Genomic DNA, 23,625 nt, shown 5'->3' on the forward strand with positions numbered 1-23,625 from the left:
AACGACCATCCACAACAGAGATCCATGCTAAAATTGAATAATTTTCGTACTTGCAATCGAGTTATATTGGGACTTTATATGCAATCGAAGTTTCTTTTTTTGGTTTCCATAGTAATATATGGGGAAACCAGATATCAATTCAGGTCTATATATACAGAATAAACAAAATATTAAAGCAGAACGCAAGCCCACGATAAGAAATGAAGTTTAATAGTTAAAAAAAAACAGAAGTAAACGACGTAAAAATTGGCCAAAAAGCAAAAATCCTTAAACTTGTTCATTGGATTGAGGTTCAACCTTTTCCTTTTGAACATTTTCAATTTTCTTGCCATGATCTGGGTCTCTCTCATCAGCCACTCTGTTCTTCTTCTTTGGAACTCTAGCCAACCAGTATAGGAAAACACAACCGCACCAGTTGAACACAATGAAGACTATGAAAATACCGAAATTTCTCCATCTTCTATGGTACGAAGATTGGAAACTTGTCAAAAATGCGTTTGTTTCAGAAATCTTACAGAAATTACAATCTTCCGTAGCATTTGAATCTAGTAGATAACCACCATTCTTGTCAATATAGTCCGCCATGTACTCACCACAGGTTTCTCCACTCCTTGGATTAAAGCTGACGTATTCATAGTTTGCGCATGTTACAGGGTTGTTTGCAAGACCAGTTGAGAGTACACCATCAATAAAGTAAGTTAGCGGTGAAATACGGTACATGAAAATCCAGAACCCTGGCAAAACACCAGAACCACCAAACACACCACAGAAATTCAAGGACATAGTGAACATTAATGATGCCATATTACCTGCAGCCTCAGCATACTGAAGACCTGCAATACACAATTGACCCATTGAACTGATAAATACGTAGAAGGAAACAGAGAATAACCAGAATAACACACCTCTTTCGTTTAATTGACCGGCATATGACGCATTGTTGTAGAAACCAATAGGATAGTAGAAAACGAAGAAGGCAATGGTACCAAAACATATGTTAAGTGGAATTTCAACGGTGATTTGAGAGAAGATAAATGCCAGCCAAGAAAATGTTCTACTTGGACGTTCCCTAGCTTCGTACAAGTCTCTTTGAGAGACGAACAAAGGCAAGTATTGTTGACAAGCTGGATTAAAGATAACTGTGAATGTGAAGATAGCGAATAATTGATTCTGCAAACCTTGAATGGATAAGTTAGCCTTGAAAAATGTGAAACCAATAAACAACTGCGAGAAGATGGTCAAGAAAAGCTTCGACCAAATGTACGATGGAGTTCTATAATATTGTTCGAAAAGACGTAATGTAACAACCTTGTACTGATAGAATAGAGAAGTACCAAATTCGCTTTGTTCAGAAGAAGTATCTAACGGTTTCTTACGTAGCTCAGATTCCATCCAATCTAGTTCCTTTTGAACAGCTTGATATTCATCAGAATTTCTCCACACTTCATGGTAATCCTGAGTTGCATGAGAACCTGGCGCAGCACCAATAACGTCCAACATCCATTCAGCTGGGTTAGCACCCTCAGGACATTTTGACGCACCATGTTTTTCAAAGTAGTTAATCATTTCTTGACAACCTTCACCTAAATTACCAAAGTAAACAGTCTTACCACCCTTTTGTAGGAATAAAAGTATATCAAACTCTTGCATCAACAATGCGGAAGGTTGATGGATTGTACACAAAATGGCTTGACCGTGATCAGCTAATTTCCTCATTAATTGACAAACGGACCAAGCAGTTTGAGAATCCAAACCAGAAGTTGGTTCATCCAAGAATAACAACAATTTTGGTTTGGCTGCCAATTCTACACCGATAGTCAATCTCTTTCTTTGCTCAACATTTAAACCTTCACCAGCAACACCAACAACGGCATCTGCATACTGTTGCATTTCCAAGATATTAATCACGTCTTCGACATAATTGTTCTTTTCCTCAATTGATACGCTCGAAGGTTGACGCAAGTATGCTGAAAATCTCAAAGATTCTCTAACAGTAGAAGTTGACAAGTGCAAATCTTGTTGTTGACAGTAACCGATGGACCTTGGGAAAGAATTATCACGCAAGTGCCCATTGACGAACATGTCACCTGTAATAACACCCATTGTCACTCTTGAAGCCAAACAATCCAATAAAGTGGTTTTACCAGCACCCGATGAACCCATCAAGGCAGTTAGAGTACCCGGCTTGACCCAACCATCAACATTAGATAGGATACGACGTGTTTCCTTTTTTATTTGGACGTCATAACAAACGTTCCTCCAATGGAAGATTGCTTCAGATTTAGAGAGACCAACATTGACGCTTTTATCAGAACTTGAAGAAATATTTGATTCAACTAAGGAGTCTTGTAACAGTTTTTGGTCGGTGAGAGCACCTTCAGAATCTTGAACAGCCTCTACATCATGCTTTGCCTTAATTAACTTTTGCTTCTTAGCCCTTTTCAAAACAGATTTTGGGAATAGTAATATTTCACCTTTTTGAACAGCACTTTCGTTAAATTCACAGAATAGTAAATAGAACGCCGTGAAGAAGATGAAATAAGCAAGAGCAATACCCAATGCACGCCATCTGTGACTAGGGTTGTAACCATAGGCTTCTTCAATGAAAGCTCTACCACTAACATAAGAAAGACCAGGTTGCGAAGCGACGGTATTACAGACTCTCTCATATAACCCAATATTTTCATAACCACTGCCAGATGGGATATAAGCTGCACATGGGAAATCTCTACCATTAAATTCGTTGATCATTAGGGATTCAAAGATATAGGATAGAGGATTGATGTACCAAATCCATCGAGACCAGCCCAATAAATTCTTCTTTGGGATGGAGAATCCAACATATAATGAGATGGCTAACAATAGACATGATGCTGGTACCATCGCTTCTGACAACGTTTTTGTAGCAGAACCGACACACCTGAAGATAGCGGACATGACTAGGGTAGCAAGGAAATTCATCAAAAAGTAGAAGAAAAATGGACCAGCTTCCCTTCTGAAGTTCACCATGAAGTATAAAATCAAATTGAAACAGATAGCGGTTATAATTTTGGCTGGCAATTCAGAAAGCATCGAAGCTAAGGCATCAGCAGAAGGATGGTATAGAGAATATCTTTTGTGTTTTTCAATAATTGGTCTAGCTTCATACAATGAGAAGATTTCCAACATAGAAGAGAAAGAATTGAAAAGAACCGCAATAAACATCGCAGCACCACGGTAGAAGAAAGTGTTTGTTGTTGTATCTTTCATTGACTTATAAAAGATCGAACCTAACACTAAGGACATCGCAGTGTTACCAACGATAGTACCCACAGTAATACCATAACTTTTTTTAATTCGCAAAAAGTTTCTCATTGTCAAATATTTCACTTGCATACCGTAATTCACAATGTATGGAGATTCCTTTCTTTGACGTTTAGATTGTCTTGCAATATGAGCTTCAATAAGCTCTTGACGAGTTTGAGTTGAATCCTTATTCAATTCTTCTTCAATCTCTCCACGTAGTTGCTTATATTCTGGCGAGTTTCTCCAATATTCTTCCATTTGTTTAGCTGTAGATGGGATAAATCTGCCTTCTTTGACGAATTCTTGGTTAACAATTCTTTCGGCTGGATTTGTCACAGCGGTCAAGAAGTCAGCGGTTGTTTGCCTTGAAGGAGAGACATATCCCATTCTTTCGAAGTATGCCTTAGCAGCCTTTGCGTTACCGTAAAAAATTTGGTAACCTTCATGTAACACGCAGACTTTGTCAAATAAATCATAAGCATCCTGTGAACATTGGTAAATTGCGATAACACCAGTCGAACCTGAGATATCTGTACTTGTTTTCAATGCACGAATAAACTCTAAAGCAGTGGCAGAATCCAAACCACGAGTAGCATTGTCCCAACATTGGAACCTGGAACCACAAATGGTAACTTCAGCGATCGAAACACGCTTGCGTTCACCACCTGATACACCTCTGACCAATTCGTTACCAACTTTTGTATCCCTTGTGTGTGATAGACCGTAAGTAGCCATTGCAACCTGTGTCACGTGATTGGCAAATTCTTCCCTAGTGGCACCTTTGATACGGTTAGAAGGAGTAACTAAGAGCGCAATATTGTACAAAGTTTCATATACTGACAAATGAGGGAAATGCACATCACTTTCTGCGTTGTAAACCACTTCACCACGAAAATGCTTTTTGATAGTTCTTGGATCCAACCCATTATAAGAGATAACGGAATTCTCATCGACGTTATAACCATCAATGTTAGACGAGATAGTTTTCAACAAGGTTGTACAACCAGAACCTGGACGACCTAGAACAACTAACAAATCACCTGGTTTTAACAACCCATCCATAGGTTTCAATATATCGAAAACGTCTTCTGGTTTACTTTTCACGAAATGTCTCTTTACGCTGGAAAATATCTTACCTGGCAAGTTCAACACTGTGCTTTGGTAAGCAACGTCTGTAGAGTCACCGAAAGCTCTCAAGTCCTTCCAACAACACCCTATCGTGTAATGCTTGTAATATTCTGGATCATTATTAGCCAAGGCGACCATATTCTTGATCCACGCAGCAGACGAAAATTCATCTGAATTTGGGTCCAATCTGACATCATATCCTGAAGCATCTGAATCAGTGAAAACAGGATTCACACCCTCGTACCTAGTACTGAAAATCGATTTCGCACCATCATCATCAGAAGCAAGTACGTTTCCAGTCGATTCTTGTTGAGATGCTTGTTCTTTCAGACTGTTGCGTGAGAGAGTTCGAGCCAAATCTCTGATTTGCTCCTGAACCTGATGATCAAACCCCTGGTACTCGACCAGACTGGAGGTTGAATCAGCATCCATGATTCTCACTATCGATTATTCCTAGTTTTTTTTTTACCTGTACTCTTTATCTGTCTCTATTTCACTTTCCTATTTCAATGTTCTAAGTAATAAAAATGAATATTAACAACAAACAATAGTAATAGAAAAAGGCAAAAAAACAACGATTCAAATATCAAACAAAATATTACCTGGAAATAACGATCTTGTTGTTGTATGTTATCTGAAACAGATATAAACAAAAATCTAAGATATACTAATTCACCTTCAAAAACAAACTTGAGATGAGTTCCAAAAAGTATACACCATGCAGGTCGGTATGTATATATATGAATTACAATTGAATTCATAAACTATAAATAAAAACTGTAAAATACGATAAACTAACTATAAACTATATTTACAATCATGCGAATGGGCTGCATATTGATTAAGCTACTGCCACTCCTTATCAAACCGTTAACAATACCGGAAGGAAACATGGTACGTTCCATGGAAACAGAGCAGATACTTACCCAGTTAAAACGACAAAGAAACTCGCATTTTTTCCTTTATTTCCTTCAAACTATTAGATTATTAATACATATTACAGTTGAATAGATACTTTTTTATGGGGGAGGGGCATCTCATTGTCTATGGACTCTCGTTTCTCAAGGACACATACACACTGGAAACACTGGCGATTGGTCTTTTTTTGATGTCTCAGTTCTGCCCGATTTCTGGGGGTAAAGTTTTCATAAAATTGACATGTCGTAGAAACACCCGCAAAAATGAAACTATTGTCGTTCAGGGACCAATTGTTATTTGCACGGATTAATGAAAAAAAATTTGGTTCCGTGGAACACTTTGTATGTGTTATGCCCATGAGGGTGCTTTTTTTTTTTTTGGTCGATTGGTGATTCATTCACGGAACAGGCTGCCCCAGCCAAAACAATTCCACGGAACAGTATTCCGACATGTGGTGAAAATGTCTTTTCGTTACCCGGAGAACAGCAAACAGGCTGAGACAGAGTTTTAATCTCCAACAAAAGACTGCAGCGTAAATACGAACGGGATCTTTGCTTACTGATAGGATAGACTCCGTACAGTTATGATCACCATTGTTTATGCCAAGGGGCATAGCGTAATTGTATTGCCTGTGATGCTTTATCAACGGCTGCTTTGTGTCTTGTGCCTTTTTTTCGTGGACTCGAAGACTGGAAATCTTAAATCACGTGATAGATGAAGGACCAGGGAAATAAACTGTCGCGCGTCACCGGACACAATTAACTCGAATGGAAATATACATTCGCCAGAGCACAGTATTATACCATGTTCGATGCATCTTTGTACAATATTTTTACCAATATTTCATAACAAGACTATTGTAATGTCTTGCTACTAGTAGCAACATATAACAGACAAAGGGGACCTTCCCTAATTACAAACCAAATTATCTCTCTCATTTTTTTTGCTGGTTCTCTCATCAAATCCATTGCTTCGCTATCCATATAGTCACCTACGTTGGCCTTTCCCATCGCTGTTTGACTTGTTTATTCTCTCTTTTTCTTTACATGTCTTCATTGCAGTATAACTTAGCAAGTCCTATCGAGTTTCTAACACGGTTTTTCGATCGAAAGATCAACGATTCTGTTGATATTGTCGAAGAAACCCCGGAAGATGTTCAGAGGAGATACTTGTTTATGGAATTTATCAGCTCGGAGACCGAGTATTTAGAGATGTTGAAACTTTTTGAACACACGTATTTGGCAACACTCAACAAATCTGATCATATCGCATGGCAAATGACTTTCCGAGTGGTCCAAAATCTAGTTAAGGGACACGAGAAATTGCTAGAACAGGTTTTCGGTTGGCTAGAGTTGCCCATTTCAACTGATGATAATAAAGCAGAAATCAATTGGGAACTCCATGCTTCCCATATAGGCAACAAGTTCCAGTCTTTGAATTCTTTGTCCAATTTTATCCAAGTATATGTCGAAAAATTGCTTCTGTTAGAACCCCATTACAAGGATTACGTGTATCATTATTCTCTTTGTAACACGTTCAAGAAACATGGCATATTCAACGCGAAATTAATTAAACAATTGTACCAAATGGAACCAATGTTGAAGAAATTTCAACAGCAGCGGCTCAATTCTCAATGCACTGATTTGTTTAGAAGGAATATTTCATTCGAATCACTAAGACACTTACCAATCGCAAGGTTGGGTCATTATAAGGTTTTCTTTGACTCGTTTTTGAAGTCCATTGAGTCGTTAATCTTGCAAACAGACACAACTATCGGAGAAGATAATGCTATGGATCTCATGGGAAAAGGACAGAAAGGGGAAACAAAATGTGGTTCTGCCGCATTGAAAATTCTGTCAGCTTTGAAAGAGGAGTATGCAGTACCAAAGAATTGGGAGTTATTAAAAATGTGCGTCATATCGGTACAACACATGCTCTTAAGAGTTGATGGGGTGAACTTCTCCAACTTGATAGATAAACCTTCGCAACGGATCTCCAGTAAGCTCAAATTCAAGAACCCCGACGAATACGTCCCGGTATCAGCACTTGGTGTTCCGCAATTAACTGGAATTCTAAACACTGTGTGGATTGAAGTAAGTGAAGGTCAAAAACTATGGAATAATACTGTCAGATCCATTGATACTTGGAGAAGGAAAAGAGCATTGTATCCAATTTTCCAACTAAAGGGTAAGCAACTTGGTGCTTTTCTATATAAATCGTATTTGGTTTTAGCAAGGATTCCAATGATTCCAATGACTGAACTTCAAACTAATAGTGCGGCTGACGTTCATTGGACTATTAAGTTTGCCATACCGTTAACGAATTGTAAGTTGATCCCGATCGATAAAGAACAGAATAAGTACAATGAAATTGGATTACATGAGGATACAGCTTCAAAAATAGAACTGTTTAAATTGGAATGGTTCCTATACGGTGATATATTCGAGACCATCTTTATATTTGATAATTCATATGAGTGCAAGCAGTGGTCTGATGCATTGCAAACGATAATTGATTTGAATGGCTTTACTTCAAAACCAATGGAAGCTGACTCCGTAGAAAATTATTACCAGATGGGTAACTCAACCTACGCTCCAATTAGAATTGCTCCAAAGTTAACATTTGCAGATGCAGTTTCAAAGACTCTTAATTTAAATATAACGAGAAGACAGTACAGCTTAATCAACCATCCAGTACAACATTATTACTATTATACAAGTTTCAAATTGAATATACGGTTTGATGCATTAAAATCGGGCCCAACTAATCAAAAAACTGGTATTGCCTTCTCCAGGGATAAGTATTCTTTCCTCGAGAGACAAGTCTTTGCATTACAGCACCCGTTCGATTCATTGCAGTCTCCAAGTAAGGCCATTTCACTTTCAGATAACTCTGATTCCAAGGCCGAATCGTCGACTAACACTGATCCTTCTCTCGCTCTGACCATACAAACAACACAGTCCTATCCCTCATCCTTTAAATCATCGAGATCTTTTGTTTTATTGAAGTCCAAATGTTCGGATATTAAATCTTTCTTTAAAGGAAGCAATTGTTGAAAGCGGTTCAACAAAAAGGAACAACGAACTGCTTATAGATAGATCATCCTTTTATAACATAAACCTAGAATAAAGAAATATGCATAAATTCAATAGACTGTTAAGTTCAAATTTGGAACCTCAAAGGTAAAAACTGGTCATTTCTGAAAGAAATTGATGGTGTTTATTATTATACGTGACTATGGACGATAGAGAGAAATGACATTGAAATATCTCTCGATATATGTTAATATATATTCGTTAAACTCATGAAATTTCTTGGAAAAATCCTTCAAAGGATGGGAGGATAAACATGCAGATCAATTAGTGGGCGTAGGATCCATGATTAGCATCGTTGGTAGAGGTCCACCTTTTCCTGTTGATGTTTGTATTTCCGAATGGCTTACCATTTTTCAAAATAACGTCTAACAACTCTTCCACTGATTTCTTTGGGCCGAATTCGTTTTCAAGTTGTGACTTGGAGGCTTCTCCGAGTTCACCTTCAGAACCACGAGCATCTTGATTAGCAAAGATTTTGAATAATGAAACTGTATCTGTTAACAGGCCTGGACTTGGGTTTTTCACATAATCCTGTACCTTTTCTTCAGAGGTTACAAAAATAACGAAGTCGGTTTCTTCACCTTTGTAAAAGAATTTGACTGGTTCAGACATGTTGTTTAAAATGAGTTGAAGTTTGTTTCGGTGTACTGTATATTCAAAATAGGCTGCAATGTGTTGGGGTTAAACTGATTGCTTGCTTGTTTGATGGAGTTTATAAGTCTATTGTCTCAAATCTATAATACAAAGTAAGAAGCTATACATAGGATCCTTGAATATGCTCAAGGGAAGCTATTTATATACGTTTTAGGAAAATGAACCGTTTAGGAATTAAAGCTTCGAACTTGTTCTATCGTACGTTTGACCCAACACATTTTGCTATAGAAATGCTTTCTGACCCTTTATTCGTTACGTAATGGTTAACGAAATCCAAACATATGAGCTATGGTAAAAAAAAAGCAAAACTTGTCAGTAATGACAAGACGTGATGTCCACCAACGAGGCGCCGCAAACGTACATTCAATTGGAAGGATTAGCAAGCCTTGGACACCGAGGAAACCAAGGAAAACAAGGAAGTCACTGGAAGCAATTCAAGAAGTTGAACATTAAAGAAGCGGGATCGCTTCGACCAGGTTTCCACCGGCAACGGATCAACTTTTTTTTTTTTTTTTTTTTTTTTAGTTCTTCGGTAGTCTGAGGATGCTGCCTGCCTGTCTGCTGGCAGAACTTACCGCAAAGGAACATTATGGACAAAAGAGCACCAGGCGGCTAGCAGCCCTTCAGTAGATACGTAATTTACCGGCATAAGAACAGAGTGGTCCATAGGGTGACCACTACAAGGCCTGCAAGGTGGTAAAAAGTCTATTATATTGTGGTATTTTCTATATATGGATGAGTCTGAAAAAAAAGTGATTTGATGCTAAAAGTTCTTATGAATACACTGAGCTAAACAGAGTGAATAGATCATGAAATGTGTTGGTGCAATATAGTACACAATCAGTAGTAGAATCCATTGGCAATGAATCTGACCATGTATTCTTCTACATGGCTGGTTCCACCGTATTCATCCTCGGAATCTTCGTTGTTTTCGTTGTCGCTATTTCCATCCTGTGCGGCAACACTTCCCTCTTGGAAATCTTCATTATCGACATTGACCTCCCTCAATGCAGATTTTGCGGCCTTTGCGTCATCTTCATCCTCTGCTTGCGCGAGTAACTTGTTTAGGTTTTTCTGATCTTGAAGTAGTGGTTTATCGTCAGGTATATCCTCTGGGGCTTCTGCACCAAGTAAGTCCTTCACAGATAGCTTAGTGAAGTAGTCTGTGGTGAAATCACCTGTTTGGATGACAACGTTGTCCAAGTGCCTCTTTTGGTTTGCCTTCTTCAAAATATTACTTTCGATGGTGTGGTCGCTTACGAATCTGTAAATATGGACATCTCTTGTTTGACCAATTCTGTGACAACGATCTTGGCACTGTTTATCCATTGCTGGATTCCAGTCTGAATCATAGAAAATGACGGTATCAGCACCTGTTAGATTAATACCAAGACCTCCTGATCTACTTGAAAGAATGAAAACAGTAATTCTGGGATCGCTGTTAAACCTTTCAGTTAAGATTTGACGATCTTCAATTTTGGTAGCACCATCTAATCGCATGTATAGATAACCATGAAAATTCAAAAATTGTTCCAAGATATCTAGGACTTTTGTCATTTGAGTAAATATCAAAGCCCTGTGACCATTGTCCTTTAAGTTTTGTAGTAATTGTGCCAATTTCTGTAGTTTACCACAATCGTATTGTAAAAGAGATTTATCAGGGAAAGCAACCGATAACTTTGTTTGTAATTGGTGGAATGGGTTTTCTAGCGATCTCATCTGGGAGACTAAATGATGCTTCACAGACTCTTCAAACCGCTTGTTATTATCATCCACTCCTACTGCCCTCTCTCTGATGTCTAAGGTTACAACTGGAGGAGTGATCACTGCAAACTTTTCGATGGTTTCTTTACCCTCCAACAATCTTGTTTCTAATGGTTTTATGGATTCCTGTGTGAGTTCACAATCAATGAATTTCTTTGGACCAACTGTTAGTAGCTTCACGATATTAGATCCGTACATTGGTCTTCTGTTACATCTCAAATTGTTCATGTAGTTGAGATGTTCCAATTGACCTATTATCTCATTGATCTTGTTATGCTTTGCGTAGGAATAATATTGATTTAGATCTTGAAAGTCAGGCTGTGTTACAGGTGAATCGTTTTCATTGAGTTGTTTCAATCTACTTATCTCTTTCAAAATCGGCTGTACACATTGAAGTTCACTGATCTTCTCAGAGTGGTTGGTGCTCAAAGTTTTATCATTCGAAGTGAACTGAAAGTTCAAGTTGGATAAGTCTACCGAAGTTTCAAACTGATTTTCATGTAGACGGTTGTAAACGTAGTTATTAAGGTCGCAATACGACTTTGAAACCGAATCCTCAATGCAAAATGAAGTCAAAATAGGTCTAACTTCGAATAAATCTGGATGATTGCAAACTTTTCTTAGTTGCATCAAACAGTTGATAATGGACATAAAGTTACCACTGGCAAGAGTTTCCTTGGTCTGAGCTCTTGACATAAAATCATCATATAAAAATCGTTGCCTTTTAGATAGCCGACAGTAGATTATATGCTCATATTTTCCTGGCATTTGTTTTTCGACATCCGCTTTCAACCTACGAAGTAAGTATGGCCGTAAAACCTGGTGTAATTTCGACACTGTCTTTTTAGTCTCTTCATCTTGTTCGTAGTTTTCTCCTGTTTCGACAATTTTGTCAACTGGTCTACCAAACCATTGCTGAAATGCATCTAAGTCAGCAAAACCAGAAACTTTACCATTTTCAAGTGCTGTTTGTGGCATTAGGAAATATAGTAGGGACCAAAGTTCAGCTAGATTATTTTGTAGTGGAGTACCAGTAAGTAGAAGCCTCCTTTCAGTATTGAAATTCAAAAGGGCTTGCCAACGAGTTGATCTGAAATTTTTAATATTATGGGCTTCGTCAAGGATCATATATTGCCATTTTTTACGCTTGAATGAATGTTGATCATGAACTACCAACTGATAAGAAGTAATGCAAACATGAAACGCATCAGGTTTGTTCCATCCTTTACGCTTTTCCCGTCTCTGCTGGGGGGAACCGTAGTATGTCAAAACTTTAAAGCCAGGAGCAAACCTCTTGAATTCCATTTCCCAGTTCAAAAGAACGGAAGTTGGCACAACAATTAAATGAGGACCCCAATTTTCTTTCTCACAGGCGAGGTACGCTAAAAGTGAAATAGTTTGAATAGTTTTCCCTAAACCCATCTCATCAGCTAAAATACCATTGGTCTTATTATTGTACAGCGATGCTAACCAATTTAAACCTTGCTTTTGATATATTCTTAGTGTTCCACGCAATAAGGAAGGTACTGGAACGTCCGATACAGCTAAAGGGTCTGCAGCAGCGGGTGAAGTAACACTTTCTGTAGTTTCAGCTTTTTCATCTTTTAATTCATTGTCAGACTTTGGTGGAGATGGCAATTCTTCCGTTTTTGAATTATTCTCGGCGCCTGAACTATCGCCATCAAGTCCGTCATCAGAGCTACTATCTGCATCAAAGTTTACATCAGCCTCCACATCTTCTTCGTTCTCATCAATATTACCAAGAAGAGCAGATAATCCTGGGGTATCCTCTTGCGCAGAAGCATCAGCATCCTCCGTTTCACTTTCGGACGAGCTCAACGAATCTTCCATAGAATCTGAAACAGAATCAGATGCTTCATCAAAAATTGATTCGTCTGCAGCACTCTTACTAGTTTCATTGCCAAAATCATTGATTTTATTCAATTGTGCGTATTTGGACCGTAATTCTTCTACAGAAAGTTCCATATCATTTCCAATCCTTTCCGTATTACCTTCTTTATCAGAGTCGCAGGACGATGTACTCATCATTTCATCATCTATATCAGAATTGCCATCAGATTCTTCATTGGCGGAAAATTCAGAGCTTGCATCAGATGCTTCTGAAGGATATGTACAAGAATCCAATTGGTTTAACTGAGCACCGAGAAGCTGTGTACTCTGCTCCAACATCTCTGTCAAATGTTGCTTTCCTTGAATCCTTTCTAGTTGATCAAGTTCATCCTTTTTCAAGACTTTGTATGCTTTTTCAGCCATTGTCCATCTTTTCTTGACGGCTTGCATTGCAAACCGGGCTAGATTTTTTTTGCGCTTTTCTTCTTCTTTCAGTTTACGTTCTTCTGCACCAGCGATGTGTTTGAAATGAGATTCGATTATCTGTGCCACTCTACGTGCCTTAGCGATCTGTGAACGTCTTGAATCTTGGAAAGATTTACTTAATACAATTCCTTGGTTAACAAGATGATCTTGGAAAGTATGCTTACTTTGTTCTTTATAATATACGGATATGGGTTCAGCGGCGTTTGATGGAGGCATAACATCTCTGAGAGACAAAGATTGCAACGAATCTGTTTGTGGATCATATTTAATCGCTCCCCTTTCGAACCCTATCCGTATGAGTTTGGCAGTCTTCCGTTGTTCCTTTATGTATGAATCGTATTCCTCCAGACTAACATCTTCATCAAGAGATTTATATGATTGCAAAAAGGAATGCACGTCAGCGTACTCTGGTTTAAGAACATGCAGAGGATTGGTAATGGTTTGGCGAGGTGCATTTACATGTAATTTAACTTTCAATCTATTTGGTAGGCTTTTCTTCTGGAGTGCAGTACGTGGTTTTTCATTATCGTCATCTTCTGACGAACTAGTAAAGTAATACTCTTCATCATCAATAATGTCCCCAGTAGTGTTAAGAGAAGTTTTAAGTCCACTTTCATTATTGTTTATAATATTTTTGCTTTTGTTATTGGTTTTTCTATTATCATTGCCATCGTCATTAGTGTGCGTAGGGTCTGCTTTCGTCCTTTTAGATTCATTTTTAATCTCTGGTGACTGTTTTCTCACAAGTTCCGTTTGTGATTTCACAGCTCTTTTTTTTGATTTAGCCTTCGATGACTTTAATCTAGCCTTCGATTTACCTTGTCCTGTATTGGTTATATCTTTGACAGGTGGGTCTTCCGATTCAACAGATATATCATTAGTACTCGAGTCTCTTTTATTCAGTTTTGATTTCTTGTCTGCAGTCTGTTTCAATGATTTTTTGGGAGAAGATACCACAGGAGTGTTTAACTTATTCTGTGCAGAGCCCTGAGCAGTAACCACCGTTTGTCTTTTCTTGTTGGGTCTCGGTACCGCTACATCCTCCTCACTTTCCGCCGGGACTGATGCCACTTGTTGTGTTCTCTTCCTGCCTCTACGGCCACATACAGACGCCCTTAACTTTTCCTGCAACTCACTGTACTCTTGATCTACCAACGGCATGACCTGGCCCCATATGTTATTCTTATCTGATGACGAGTCTGCTGTTCCAGAAATGACATTTCTTCTTTTCAATCGTCTTGATGCATTACTCTCTTTCATATCATCTTGCTCTAGGCTGGACTCAACATCAAGACCCCTTTCCTGTAAAAAAGTTTTAAAACTGTTACTCGTGTTGCGGAACAACGGATCGTATTCTACCAACGACGTAAACTCCCATAGATGAAACAATTCATTCGTCAATAGTTCGTATTCCAATCGCGTCTTCGCTAACTGACGCCAATCCCTAACTTCTGGCATCTTGAAACAAACAACCGCAGTAAATTTGTATACTGCTGGAAACTAGAAAGTTAACGCTATCCAGTGATGTAGTTTCCAGGTACTTCGCGCCTCCTAATTGTGCGAAATATCCGTGAATCGTGGTGAAGTGTGCTATTACTGCTGTTATTTTCCTTAAGGCGTGGCAAAAGTGTTTTTTCCCGTAAATTCATTTTTTTCATTCTTAGATGAATATAATTGACAGAAAAGTGCTAAGGATCCAATGGAAAAGCCTTCAAGATTAGGTTCCGGGTAACAGTATTCAATGTTCCATACTTAACCGTAAACTGCACTGTTGTACCGGAACGAGATTACAGACACCCAATTGCCAGCCATCTAGGTCAACTGCAGCGGTGCATTGACTTACACTTTCTCCATATTCATGATGATATCTATATTTATATATCTATATTTATACGCTCGTAGGCACCACGCTACTGATCATGTGATTACAAAAAGGCCAAATGCAACAAATAAGTAAGCTCAGCTTGCTCTAAATTGTGGTTGAAAACTATTACCAACCACTATACATAGGCTAGTAGTGCCTTCAGCCAATCTCCCAAACAAATTACAAACCAAGTTTCGAGGGCGATGTGTGCATGTGTGCATGTGTGTGTTCTTGTATGTGTATGTGTATGTGTATGTGTCTGTGTATGTGTATGCGTGTGCGTATGTGTTTTGTCTTTTACATGTATGGAATGAGTTTCTTTTTGTCTCAGCATCAGAACATGGAAAAGAATAATCGAATAGAAAAAATATTACTGGAAAAAGTCAAAATTTCATTAAAAGGTAAGGGAATGGGAGTTCTACTTGAAAGGATGTTGTTCGATATCAATAAAACGATTTCGTTACTCTTCTTCTCTGGTCAAGTTACTCATCATTACATGAACTTGAACCACTGCGGACAGATCTTTAAGAAAGGGACTTCGGTAGGTGATCTAATTTTTTTTTTTGAAGAAACTCTTCCAACTTTAGGAACCACCTTAATTTGAACTCTGGTTTATCATAGTGAAGTAAACTACTTTGGACTTACTAATAATCGCTAAAATCTCATAACTTAATTGGCTCTCATCCGAATAGAGACCAGTACAACCTTGAGAAGAGTTTTCCCCCTTTTTCTCTAGTTTTTTAATACCCAAAATCAAATGTCTAAGCAATTCAAGCATACAACCCAGGAGAGAAGATCTTCCATAATTTACTCGAACAATAATGGTAAAGGCGGTCTTTTCTCTCCTCAAGATTATATTTCGGGAGACAAGACTCAAGCATTTATAGACGACGATATTAGCGAAGATTCAGAGGATTCTCTTTTCGCAACCAATAATTCTCGTACTTTACAACACGAATATGGTTCTACAGGCCGAACGGGAAGCAGTGATAGTAGTGAGATTCATTCCGCCTTACCGAAAAATCTAATACGAGAAGAACGGGATCTATTGATGGACAATAAGCTGTACAATTCTAATCATGCTCTTCATAATCATGCTGCATATTCAACAAATGATCCAAACTCTTCCTTTGCACCAACATCATCAATCGAGGATCAAGAAGTGATTGAAACTTGGGAGGATGCAATTGAATCAGGGAAAGACATAAATACCACATTTAAGAGAGAGGCCATAGTGATAACATCTAATGCATCACCTCTTGTACTGACTTTCATTTTACAAAACTCTTTATCTTTAGCATCAATTTTTTCCGTTTCACATTTGGGAAGCAATGAATTAGGAGCTGTTACCCTAGGATCTATGACAGCGAGTATCACTGGGTTTGCTGCCATCCAAGGGCTCTGTACTTGTTTAGACACACTTTGTGCCCAAGCTTACGGTGGTAACCACTATCACTTAGTTGGTGTGTTGTTTCAAAGATGTGCAATTATCACGATCATTCTTTCTCTACCTGTTCTCTTCACATGGTGGCAATGGTCTGAACAGATACTTGCATTATTCATTCCAGAAAGAGAACTATGTGCCTTAGCTGCAAAATATCTTCAAATTGTTTCTCTGGGGATTCCAGCCTTTATCCTATTTGAATGTGGTAAAAGATTCTTACAGTGTCAAGGAATCTTCCACGCTTCCAGTATTGTCCTTCTCGTTTGTGCTCCCCTTAATGCATTGATGAACTATGTTTTAGTGTGGGATAAAAATATTGGAATAGGATATCTTGGTGCACCTATTAGTGTAGTATTGAATTATTGGTTAATGGCTCTTGGGTTGTTTGCTTACACTTTATACACGAAAAATGAAAAAAATCCCATGAAATGTTGGAATGGATTTATCAAACCGCATCAAATTTTGAAGAATTCACGAAAGATGTTCAACTTAGCACTGCCTGGTATTATCATGGTTGAAGCTGAGTTTTTGGGTTTTGAAATTTTGACTATTTTCGCATCTCATTTAGGTACCCATGAATTAGCCGCTCAATCAATTATTTCGACTATCGCTTCTCTTGCCTATCAAGTCCCCTTTTCAATTTCAATTTCGACATCGACTAGAGTTGCAAACTTCATTGGTGCGTCCTTGTATCGAAGCTGCGTAATTACTTGCAAAGTGTCATTATTACTATCGTTTATTATTAGTTCGTTGAATATGGCAATGATTTACAAAGCTAGATACCTAATAGCAAGGCTTTTTTCCTCAGAACCCGATGTTGTCAGATTGGTTTCTAGTTCGTTACCAATCTTGGCCTTCATGCAAATTTTTGATGCATTTAATGCTTCAACTGCAGGTTGTTTGAGAGGCCAAGGCCAACAAAAGATAGGAGGATACATCAACGTTTTTGCATTTTACTGCATAGGTATCCCAGTATCATATTTGCTAACATTTCATTACGGATTTGGTGTTAGTGGATTATGGTGGGGTATCACTTCTGGTTTAGTTTTCATGAGCATTTTCCAAAGCTATGCTGTATTTCATTGTAATTGGAATGATATTATCCGTGCAGCAAAGTCTAGAAATAGCGAAGGTGCCATGGTATAACGTCTCTGAAAAGACCACATATCGACTAAATACCATCGTACATTAATAAATTAGGAAGAAGGTAAACCCCATTCAATGCATCTTATATTGAACTTTTCATATATCATTATCTGTTTATTTTTTTGTTGTTTAGATATAAAAGATTTAACAGTACATCTTCTAGTTGAAGGATTGAGTTGTCAGCTGTTTGCTAATCATTTTATTGTACAATACCATACTGTTCCAAAATTTTGGCTAAATTATTATATAACCATGGTATGGTTTTATCATTTTCCTCAACAATACCTTGGAAGTGTTCGATGGATTGCTCAACGGTTATATTTTTGCCCTTTGCATATTTGTTGATAGCATTCACCAATGCGCTGCGGCGCTGATAAGTTCTCAACTTGGGTAATTTAGACAATTGACCTGCACCATGTTTCTCCTCGAAATGCAAGATCTGAAGCTTTGTATCTGTATAAAACTCGTGGTAAAGGTCATGGACGCTTTTGGGACAATCTGTCATTATAAGGTGATAGTTCTCAACATTGTTCAGATCTTTTGCGCCGAGAGGTCTGATTTTGCTCGAGTGTTGTGATTTCGCTACCTTGTACCTTGATGGCATTTCTCGCGATGCGTTCTCCGCTTCTCTGCTGAGACTACTGAAAAGAATTTCATTTTTAAATTCTTCTTTGAAAACTTTTGGCCCTTCCGAAATGTCAGCTTCAGTCTCATCAATTCCAAGTAGAGGTAGAGGATCTTCATTCTCTTTATTTACGTCAAAATCCACTTCTTGTTCCTCGGTTAAAAACTGGTTATTCATATCCAAATCATGAGCTAAAAGATGTGTTTTAATGATTCCTAAATCAACAATAATCCCAGTATGCTGTTGTTGTATTAAATCTAACTTAGATTTTAACAGGGCAATTTGACCATTGACACTTTGACACTTGCTATTACACACTGCGTCGCATAAAACGTTCCAATCAGTTTGTAAAGTGTCTACTCTGCTTTGGAATGTATGAATTATTCGTTCAATATTCTGTGGCATCTCATTTGATTCTCGGCGTCTTCGCAATGCAATCAAAACTTGAAAATACTAATTGATTCAGATGTAAATAATAGTGTATATACTAAACTACGAATAAGCACGAATAACAGAGGTGATGATGTGAAAGTTTGTGAAATCTGTGGTTTATATAATATTTGACATATGTTTAATATAGTAATTAAATCTTTTTGTGACACTTTTATTTTTCGTTTTTCCTTTTCCTTCACTGACTGCATGGACGCACCAGTCCACACAGAAAAACCAGCAAACCTAAATGTGGCACATCAGAAAAGTTGTTCGAGCGGCGATGGGTTTGCACCATCCAAACAATACTAGGAATAACGTTTTCCTGCTGGTTCGAAAACGCACTGAATTTAACTACTGTTATTCTTTTATGAATTGCAAAGTATCGATGCTATCTGGAAAATTTGAGTACAGATTAAATACATTTTGTAGGGAAAACTATCATTGTAGGAGCGGTGACAGCCGTTAAATCTATGCTAAATGGGTAAGTTTTAAGACGATATTTGTGAAGGATAGAAATTAAGAAAGAGGAATGAAAAAAAACGCGATACTCCTGTACCTCTAATTTTTTACGTTTTTATTCTTTGTCTTTTGTCTTTTAGCGCTGGATTTTTGTTCTTTCGTTTGCTCTTTCTTTTGTTCTTCTTGCTCTTCTTCTGCCTCGACCTCTTCCAAGTTTCTTTTGGCTTGCTTAATTTGCGTAGCAAACAAGGAGTCTAGTTCGTCTGGATTTGCAATTTCTAACAAAGATTTCTCAAATTGTGATAGTTGCAATTCGACACCATCAATTTCTATGACATTTTGAACGGAAGTCTTAGCATCATGTCTGGACCCAACCAATTTGTCTAATACTTCCAAATTAACGTATAATGGAAGGACTGGTGATTCGTTAGATTTGAGAAGAATGGTTCTGATATTGTACTTTTCGATGAACTGTTTAGCGACAGAAATGATATTTTCAGTCAATTGTTCTGGGGTGAACCATTCCAATGAACCTAGATGAACATTCATCGTGTTACCTCTTGGAAGTTTGACTGGGATTTTAGTATCATAAATTCTCTTGATGCTATTTACCAAAGTTGTCTTGTTAAACTTGTTATCCGATCTTGTGTTAATGGCAATTGGAGTGGTATTCAACTTACTGTATGCTTTACCACCTAATAGCTTGGGCAAAGCTGTCACTATCGAGTCATCAGCTAGAATGAAAGAAAAATCCTGTACAAATGCACGCCTCTTTTCAAAAGCCTTGTATTTTGTCTTCAAATCTTTACCAGATATGATGGCATCAATAGTAATATGTTCTGGAAGTAGATCGATCAAGTCTTCTGATGTCACTGAATTGATATCAGAATCTTTTAGAATCAAAAGAGTCTTGAAATCTTTAACCATGGTGGTGCTAGCTTCCTTCCATGGCTTGAAGATAGAATGAGGAACTGTAATTAGTTTTGGTTTGAAGTTTTTCAAAGAACCAGTAAAAGATTCAGTGTTGACTAGGATCAACTGTAGCTGAGCCTCCAATTCAGAATCATCAATTAACTGATTGTCATTTGATCCATTTTCCTTCAAATATTCTTGCAATTTAATAACAGCATTGTTAACTCTGTTAACTGGAATGACTTCTTCCTCTTTACTGCCCTTAGTAGCCTTGGTGGCTTTGGTCGAAACCTTGCTTTTCTTAGTTTTAGTTGCCATATTATCTAAACTTTGATATTGCTTATAATGTGCTTGTAGATATACTAGACTGGATGAGTGGAGTTATTTCCTCTATATTCTGGATTCTTTCCAAGCGTTTTTTAACTTACTTGATTCGCACTGTCTCAGAAAAAGATCAACAAATTGTTGGTTCACCTAGGTAAGCTTACTTCTCGAGTTCGTACTGGCAACTATGAAATATCCAGTATATATCTAATCAATCCTTTGAGCTGAGAAATAAGAATAGGTACTTAAATACTTTACATACCATTACTTTATTAATCGTGTTAGGTGTGCAACATACTTCGAGATGAGATGAGATGAGCTATGATGAGATGAGCTCTCTATTGTCAAAAATAAAAATTTTCTGTTTCGCAGGAGCTCCACTGTGTTCACGTAGTTAGTAAATATTGCTTTTTGAAAGCGAAGGCCGTAATATATGATTTGAAACTTTTCTTGAAATTTGATAACATTTGACACTTAAGAAATAAAGAGTAACCGAATCTGATATTGAATCTCGGTGCGTGTTTGTGCAAAAGTTACTAATGAGCAACGGGCTACGTTCAGTGAATGGGGTTACAATACAAAAGGGCTTAAACTGTGTATTTTAGGGTTTCTTTCTCTGGTTTATTTCGGAACAGTACTATTTTTGAGTTAGGTTTTTTCGGCTGTCAAACAGGACTCACGATCGATATAAAGGATACCTTAACAGAGAATACGCCGCACGAATCTGATTTATGAGTTATTAAGTTGCTATTATTATTATTATTATTATTATATCGTAAACATAGTCATCGTCCCCGTTCATTTATACTGCAAAAGGCATATTAGCATATATTAATCAAATCTAGCCGCAGGGGTAAGCATACGCTCTCACAAGACAAATAAGAAGAGCATTAGACATGGGTAAGAGAAAGAAGTCATCCAGAGGTCCAGCCAAGAAGATAGTACAGAGGTTAGATACGGCATTCAATTGTCTCTTCTGTAATCACGAACGCTCTGTGAGCGTAACAATGGACAAAAAGAATAACATTGGCTCGCTTCATTGTAAGATTTGTGGACAATCGTTCCAAACCCGCATTAATGGTCTATCACAACCGGTAGATGTATATAGTGACTGGTTTGATGCGGTTGAGGAAGTTAACGAAGGGAAACATAGCGAATCTGAAGATGAAAACAGTGACAGTGACTACGAGAGTGACTCTGATACTGAGCCTTCTTCAAACCGTAGAAAAGCTGTTGGAATAGATTCTGACGAAGAAGAAGAAGAAGAACAAGAAGAAGACGAAGATGCGGATTACGGAAGAAAAGGAGCGACCGAACGAAAAGACTCAGAACCAGAATCAGACTCAGACGATGACGGTAAAATATCTAACAAAAGAGGAAGAGCAGCATGGATGGACAGTGATGACGAGTAGTCGAACCGACAGAAACACAGACATCGAACACCAATATTAATCTTACAATTGTATCTATCTATCTATATATTACCCAGAGATATACTAGTAGAACGAATAAAATCAGGTATAAAGGAGCTGATATTTACGTTCAAAGAGATTGCTGGATCTTATCTGTTTCCTATAAGAATTTATATAACGCTCACCTTGGCTTTAACCATCGGTTGATAGTATTCAGTTTGTACTGCAGAAGAATTTATATATCAATTCTACATCAATAATAGTATCTTTGGTATATCGAACTTCTCAGTAATGTGGCATTATTTCTGAACTAGATGGTGATACACGAGATAACAAAACTCGAAAACTTCAGTTGTATGAATTCAAACAAGATAAAATTACTTCTGCTCGTAACGGTGCAATAACCTAACATACGATCAAGTGAAAACAAAAGAGCACATTTTTCTGTCTACCGCTAAATAGACTAAACGCGTATGTTAATAGCTGTTTGTTTGATATATAACTACTTTTCCTTATAATTTAGTCAGTATAACATATATATAATTATAATAATTGTGATGATGATGATAATAATAATAATAATAATAATCTTGATTTTATTTGAATTGTTTGTAAATGTTTCTTGAAGGTTTGTATTCACGGTTCTGTATATGTCCTGGCAAATAAATAATGTCTTCGTATCTGCTACTACCAGTAGTCAGCACCAAAAAAACCTCCTCAAACAAACAAATGTGTGACAAGAATATATGGTGTCATAGGATGGGACACGTTCGTAAATATAGTTTTTGATGATATTTATTTTGGTTTCATTTGGTTGTTGGTGTTGTGGATAAGTATTGTTCTTTCCTTCCTAGTGAAAGGTTCTCAAAAAGTGAAAATAGTATGGGAGAAGATGATAAAGCCGGTGACTTTAGATTAAATGTTCTTCTATATGCACTTATTGGAACAATTCCTCCTTCAAAGGAATTCCCAATTCTTCTCTAACATCCTTCAATTCATCCAAGTAAGCCTTGTATTGATCTTCGTTTTCAACTTTGTATCTCAAGGCTTCGAACACTCTGACAGCAGTTGGCAAGTCGTTAACCTTTCTGGCGGCTCTCAAGGCCTTTTCGATAACAGCTGGGGCTGGAACCAAATCGTAAGAGAAACAGTTATTCAACACTCTTTGGACTTCGAATAAATCGTAAGCCTCTTCGAATTCCTTTTCGTATCTGGCGGTGAATTCTTCAAAGGTTTCTTCTTCGTGTGCATCGGAGTACTTTCTGATAGAAACAAATTGAGATTGTAATTGACCAACTCTTGGGGCAACAGCAGCTCTCATCATAACCGGAGCAACGGCTCTTACTGGCATAGCAGCTCTCAACAAAGTTCTGGACAACATATTTTTCTTTGTATTGGTTGATTCGGGATTTGGATTTGATTCACTGTATTAAGATGATCAAATAGCTATTCTAAAAGGAATTATAACAAACCGTATTCACAAAAGATTCAAAGTCGAGTTCTATTGTAATTAAAACTTAATGTAAAACGCTTTAAAGATATATCAAATAGGTTAGGTAAAAGGTAAATCGACCGATAATTTTCTCTGGAGTTTTTTTAAAAATTTGAAGTAATGAAGAATGAAAAAAAAAAAATTAAATACTTAAAATCGCATAGGACAAATATCAACAAACAGTTCAAATACTTAAACTAGTGGATAGCTACGTCTTTGAACTAGATAAAAACGAGATTGTTAAAAGGAAAGTAAGAGTAATAACTTGCGAAACGAATAGCACAAATTTGAACCTCGAGTGAGTCGTTCCATTCGAAACAACTTTTATTGTATC

The 23,625-nt window shown here is 37.5% G+C and overlaps 9 protein-coding genes across 9 annotated transcripts; 3 read left to right on the forward strand and 6 right to left on the reverse strand.

The window, feature by feature from the left end:
- Window positions 1–267: 267 nt before the first annotated feature.
- Window positions 268–4,845, reverse strand: KLLA0_F21692g (pleiotropic drug resistance family ABC transporter; the record flags this gene model as incomplete). The annotated part of the gene is made up of 1 exon (XM_456048.1): window positions 268–4,845. The coding sequence occupies one exon, from the start codon at window positions 4,843–4,845 to the stop codon at window positions 268–270; it is 4,578 nt and encodes a 1,525-aa protein (XP_456048.1).
- A 1,532-nt stretch (window positions 4,846–6,377) lies between these two features.
- KLLA0_F21714g (uncharacterized protein) lies at window positions 6,378–8,387 on the forward strand (the record flags this gene model as incomplete). Its single annotated transcript, XM_456049.1, has 1 exon — window positions 6,378–8,387. One exon carries the CDS (start codon window positions 6,378–6,380, stop codon window positions 8,385–8,387), a length of 2,010 nt encoding a protein of 669 aa, XP_456049.1.
- A 303-nt stretch (window positions 8,388–8,690) lies between these two features.
- On the reverse strand, window positions 8,691–9,038 carry RTC3 (Rtc3p; the record flags this gene model as incomplete). The annotated part of the gene is made up of 1 exon (XM_456050.1): window positions 8,691–9,038. One exon carries the CDS (start codon window positions 9,036–9,038, stop codon window positions 8,691–8,693), a length of 348 nt encoding a protein of 115 aa, XP_456050.1.
- Window positions 9,039–9,920: 882 nt separating this feature from the next.
- On the reverse strand, window positions 9,921–14,639 carry SWR1 (chromatin-remodeling protein SWR1; the record flags this gene model as incomplete). Its single annotated transcript, XM_456051.1, has 1 exon — window positions 9,921–14,639. The coding sequence occupies one exon, from the start codon at window positions 14,637–14,639 to the stop codon at window positions 9,921–9,923; it is 4,719 nt and encodes a 1,572-aa protein (XP_456051.1).
- A 1,163-nt stretch (window positions 14,640–15,802) lies between these two features.
- On the forward strand, window positions 15,803–17,635 carry KLLA0_F21802g (MATE family efflux transporter; the record flags this gene model as incomplete). The annotated part of the gene is made up of 1 exon (XM_456053.1): window positions 15,803–17,635. The coding sequence occupies one exon, from the start codon at window positions 15,803–15,805 to the stop codon at window positions 17,633–17,635; it is 1,833 nt and encodes a 610-aa protein (XP_456053.1).
- A 199-nt stretch (window positions 17,636–17,834) lies between these two features.
- KLLA0_F21824g (transcription activator GCR1-like domain-containing protein) lies at window positions 17,835–18,665 on the reverse strand (the record flags this gene model as incomplete). Its single annotated transcript, XM_456054.1, has 1 exon — window positions 17,835–18,665. The coding sequence occupies one exon, from the start codon at window positions 18,663–18,665 to the stop codon at window positions 17,835–17,837; it is 831 nt and encodes a 276-aa protein (XP_456054.1).
- A 585-nt stretch (window positions 18,666–19,250) lies between these two features.
- On the reverse strand, window positions 19,251–20,381 carry CIC1 (Cic1p; the record flags this gene model as incomplete). Its single annotated transcript, XM_456055.1, has 1 exon — window positions 19,251–20,381. One exon carries the CDS (start codon window positions 20,379–20,381, stop codon window positions 19,251–19,253), a length of 1,131 nt encoding a protein of 376 aa, XP_456055.1.
- Window positions 20,382–21,283: 902 nt separating this feature from the next.
- Window positions 21,284–21,799, forward strand: ELF1 (Elf1p; the record flags this gene model as incomplete). The annotated part of the gene is made up of 1 exon (XM_456056.1): window positions 21,284–21,799. The coding sequence occupies one exon, from the start codon at window positions 21,284–21,286 to the stop codon at window positions 21,797–21,799; it is 516 nt and encodes a 171-aa protein (XP_456056.1).
- A 937-nt stretch (window positions 21,800–22,736) lies between these two features.
- COX6 (cytochrome c oxidase subunit VI) lies at window positions 22,737–23,180 on the reverse strand (the record flags this gene model as incomplete). The annotated part of the gene is made up of 1 exon (XM_456057.1): window positions 22,737–23,180. One exon carries the CDS (start codon window positions 23,178–23,180, stop codon window positions 22,737–22,739), a length of 444 nt encoding a protein of 147 aa, XP_456057.1.
- Window positions 23,181–23,625: the final 445 nt, after the last annotated feature.

The sequence above is a fragment of the Kluyveromyces lactis genome, assembly GCF_000002515.2.
Source record: "Kluyveromyces lactis strain NRRL Y-1140 chromosome F complete sequence".
In the NCBI taxonomy this organism is placed as follows: Eukaryota; Fungi; Ascomycota; class Saccharomycetes; order Saccharomycetales; family Saccharomycetaceae; genus Kluyveromyces; species Kluyveromyces lactis.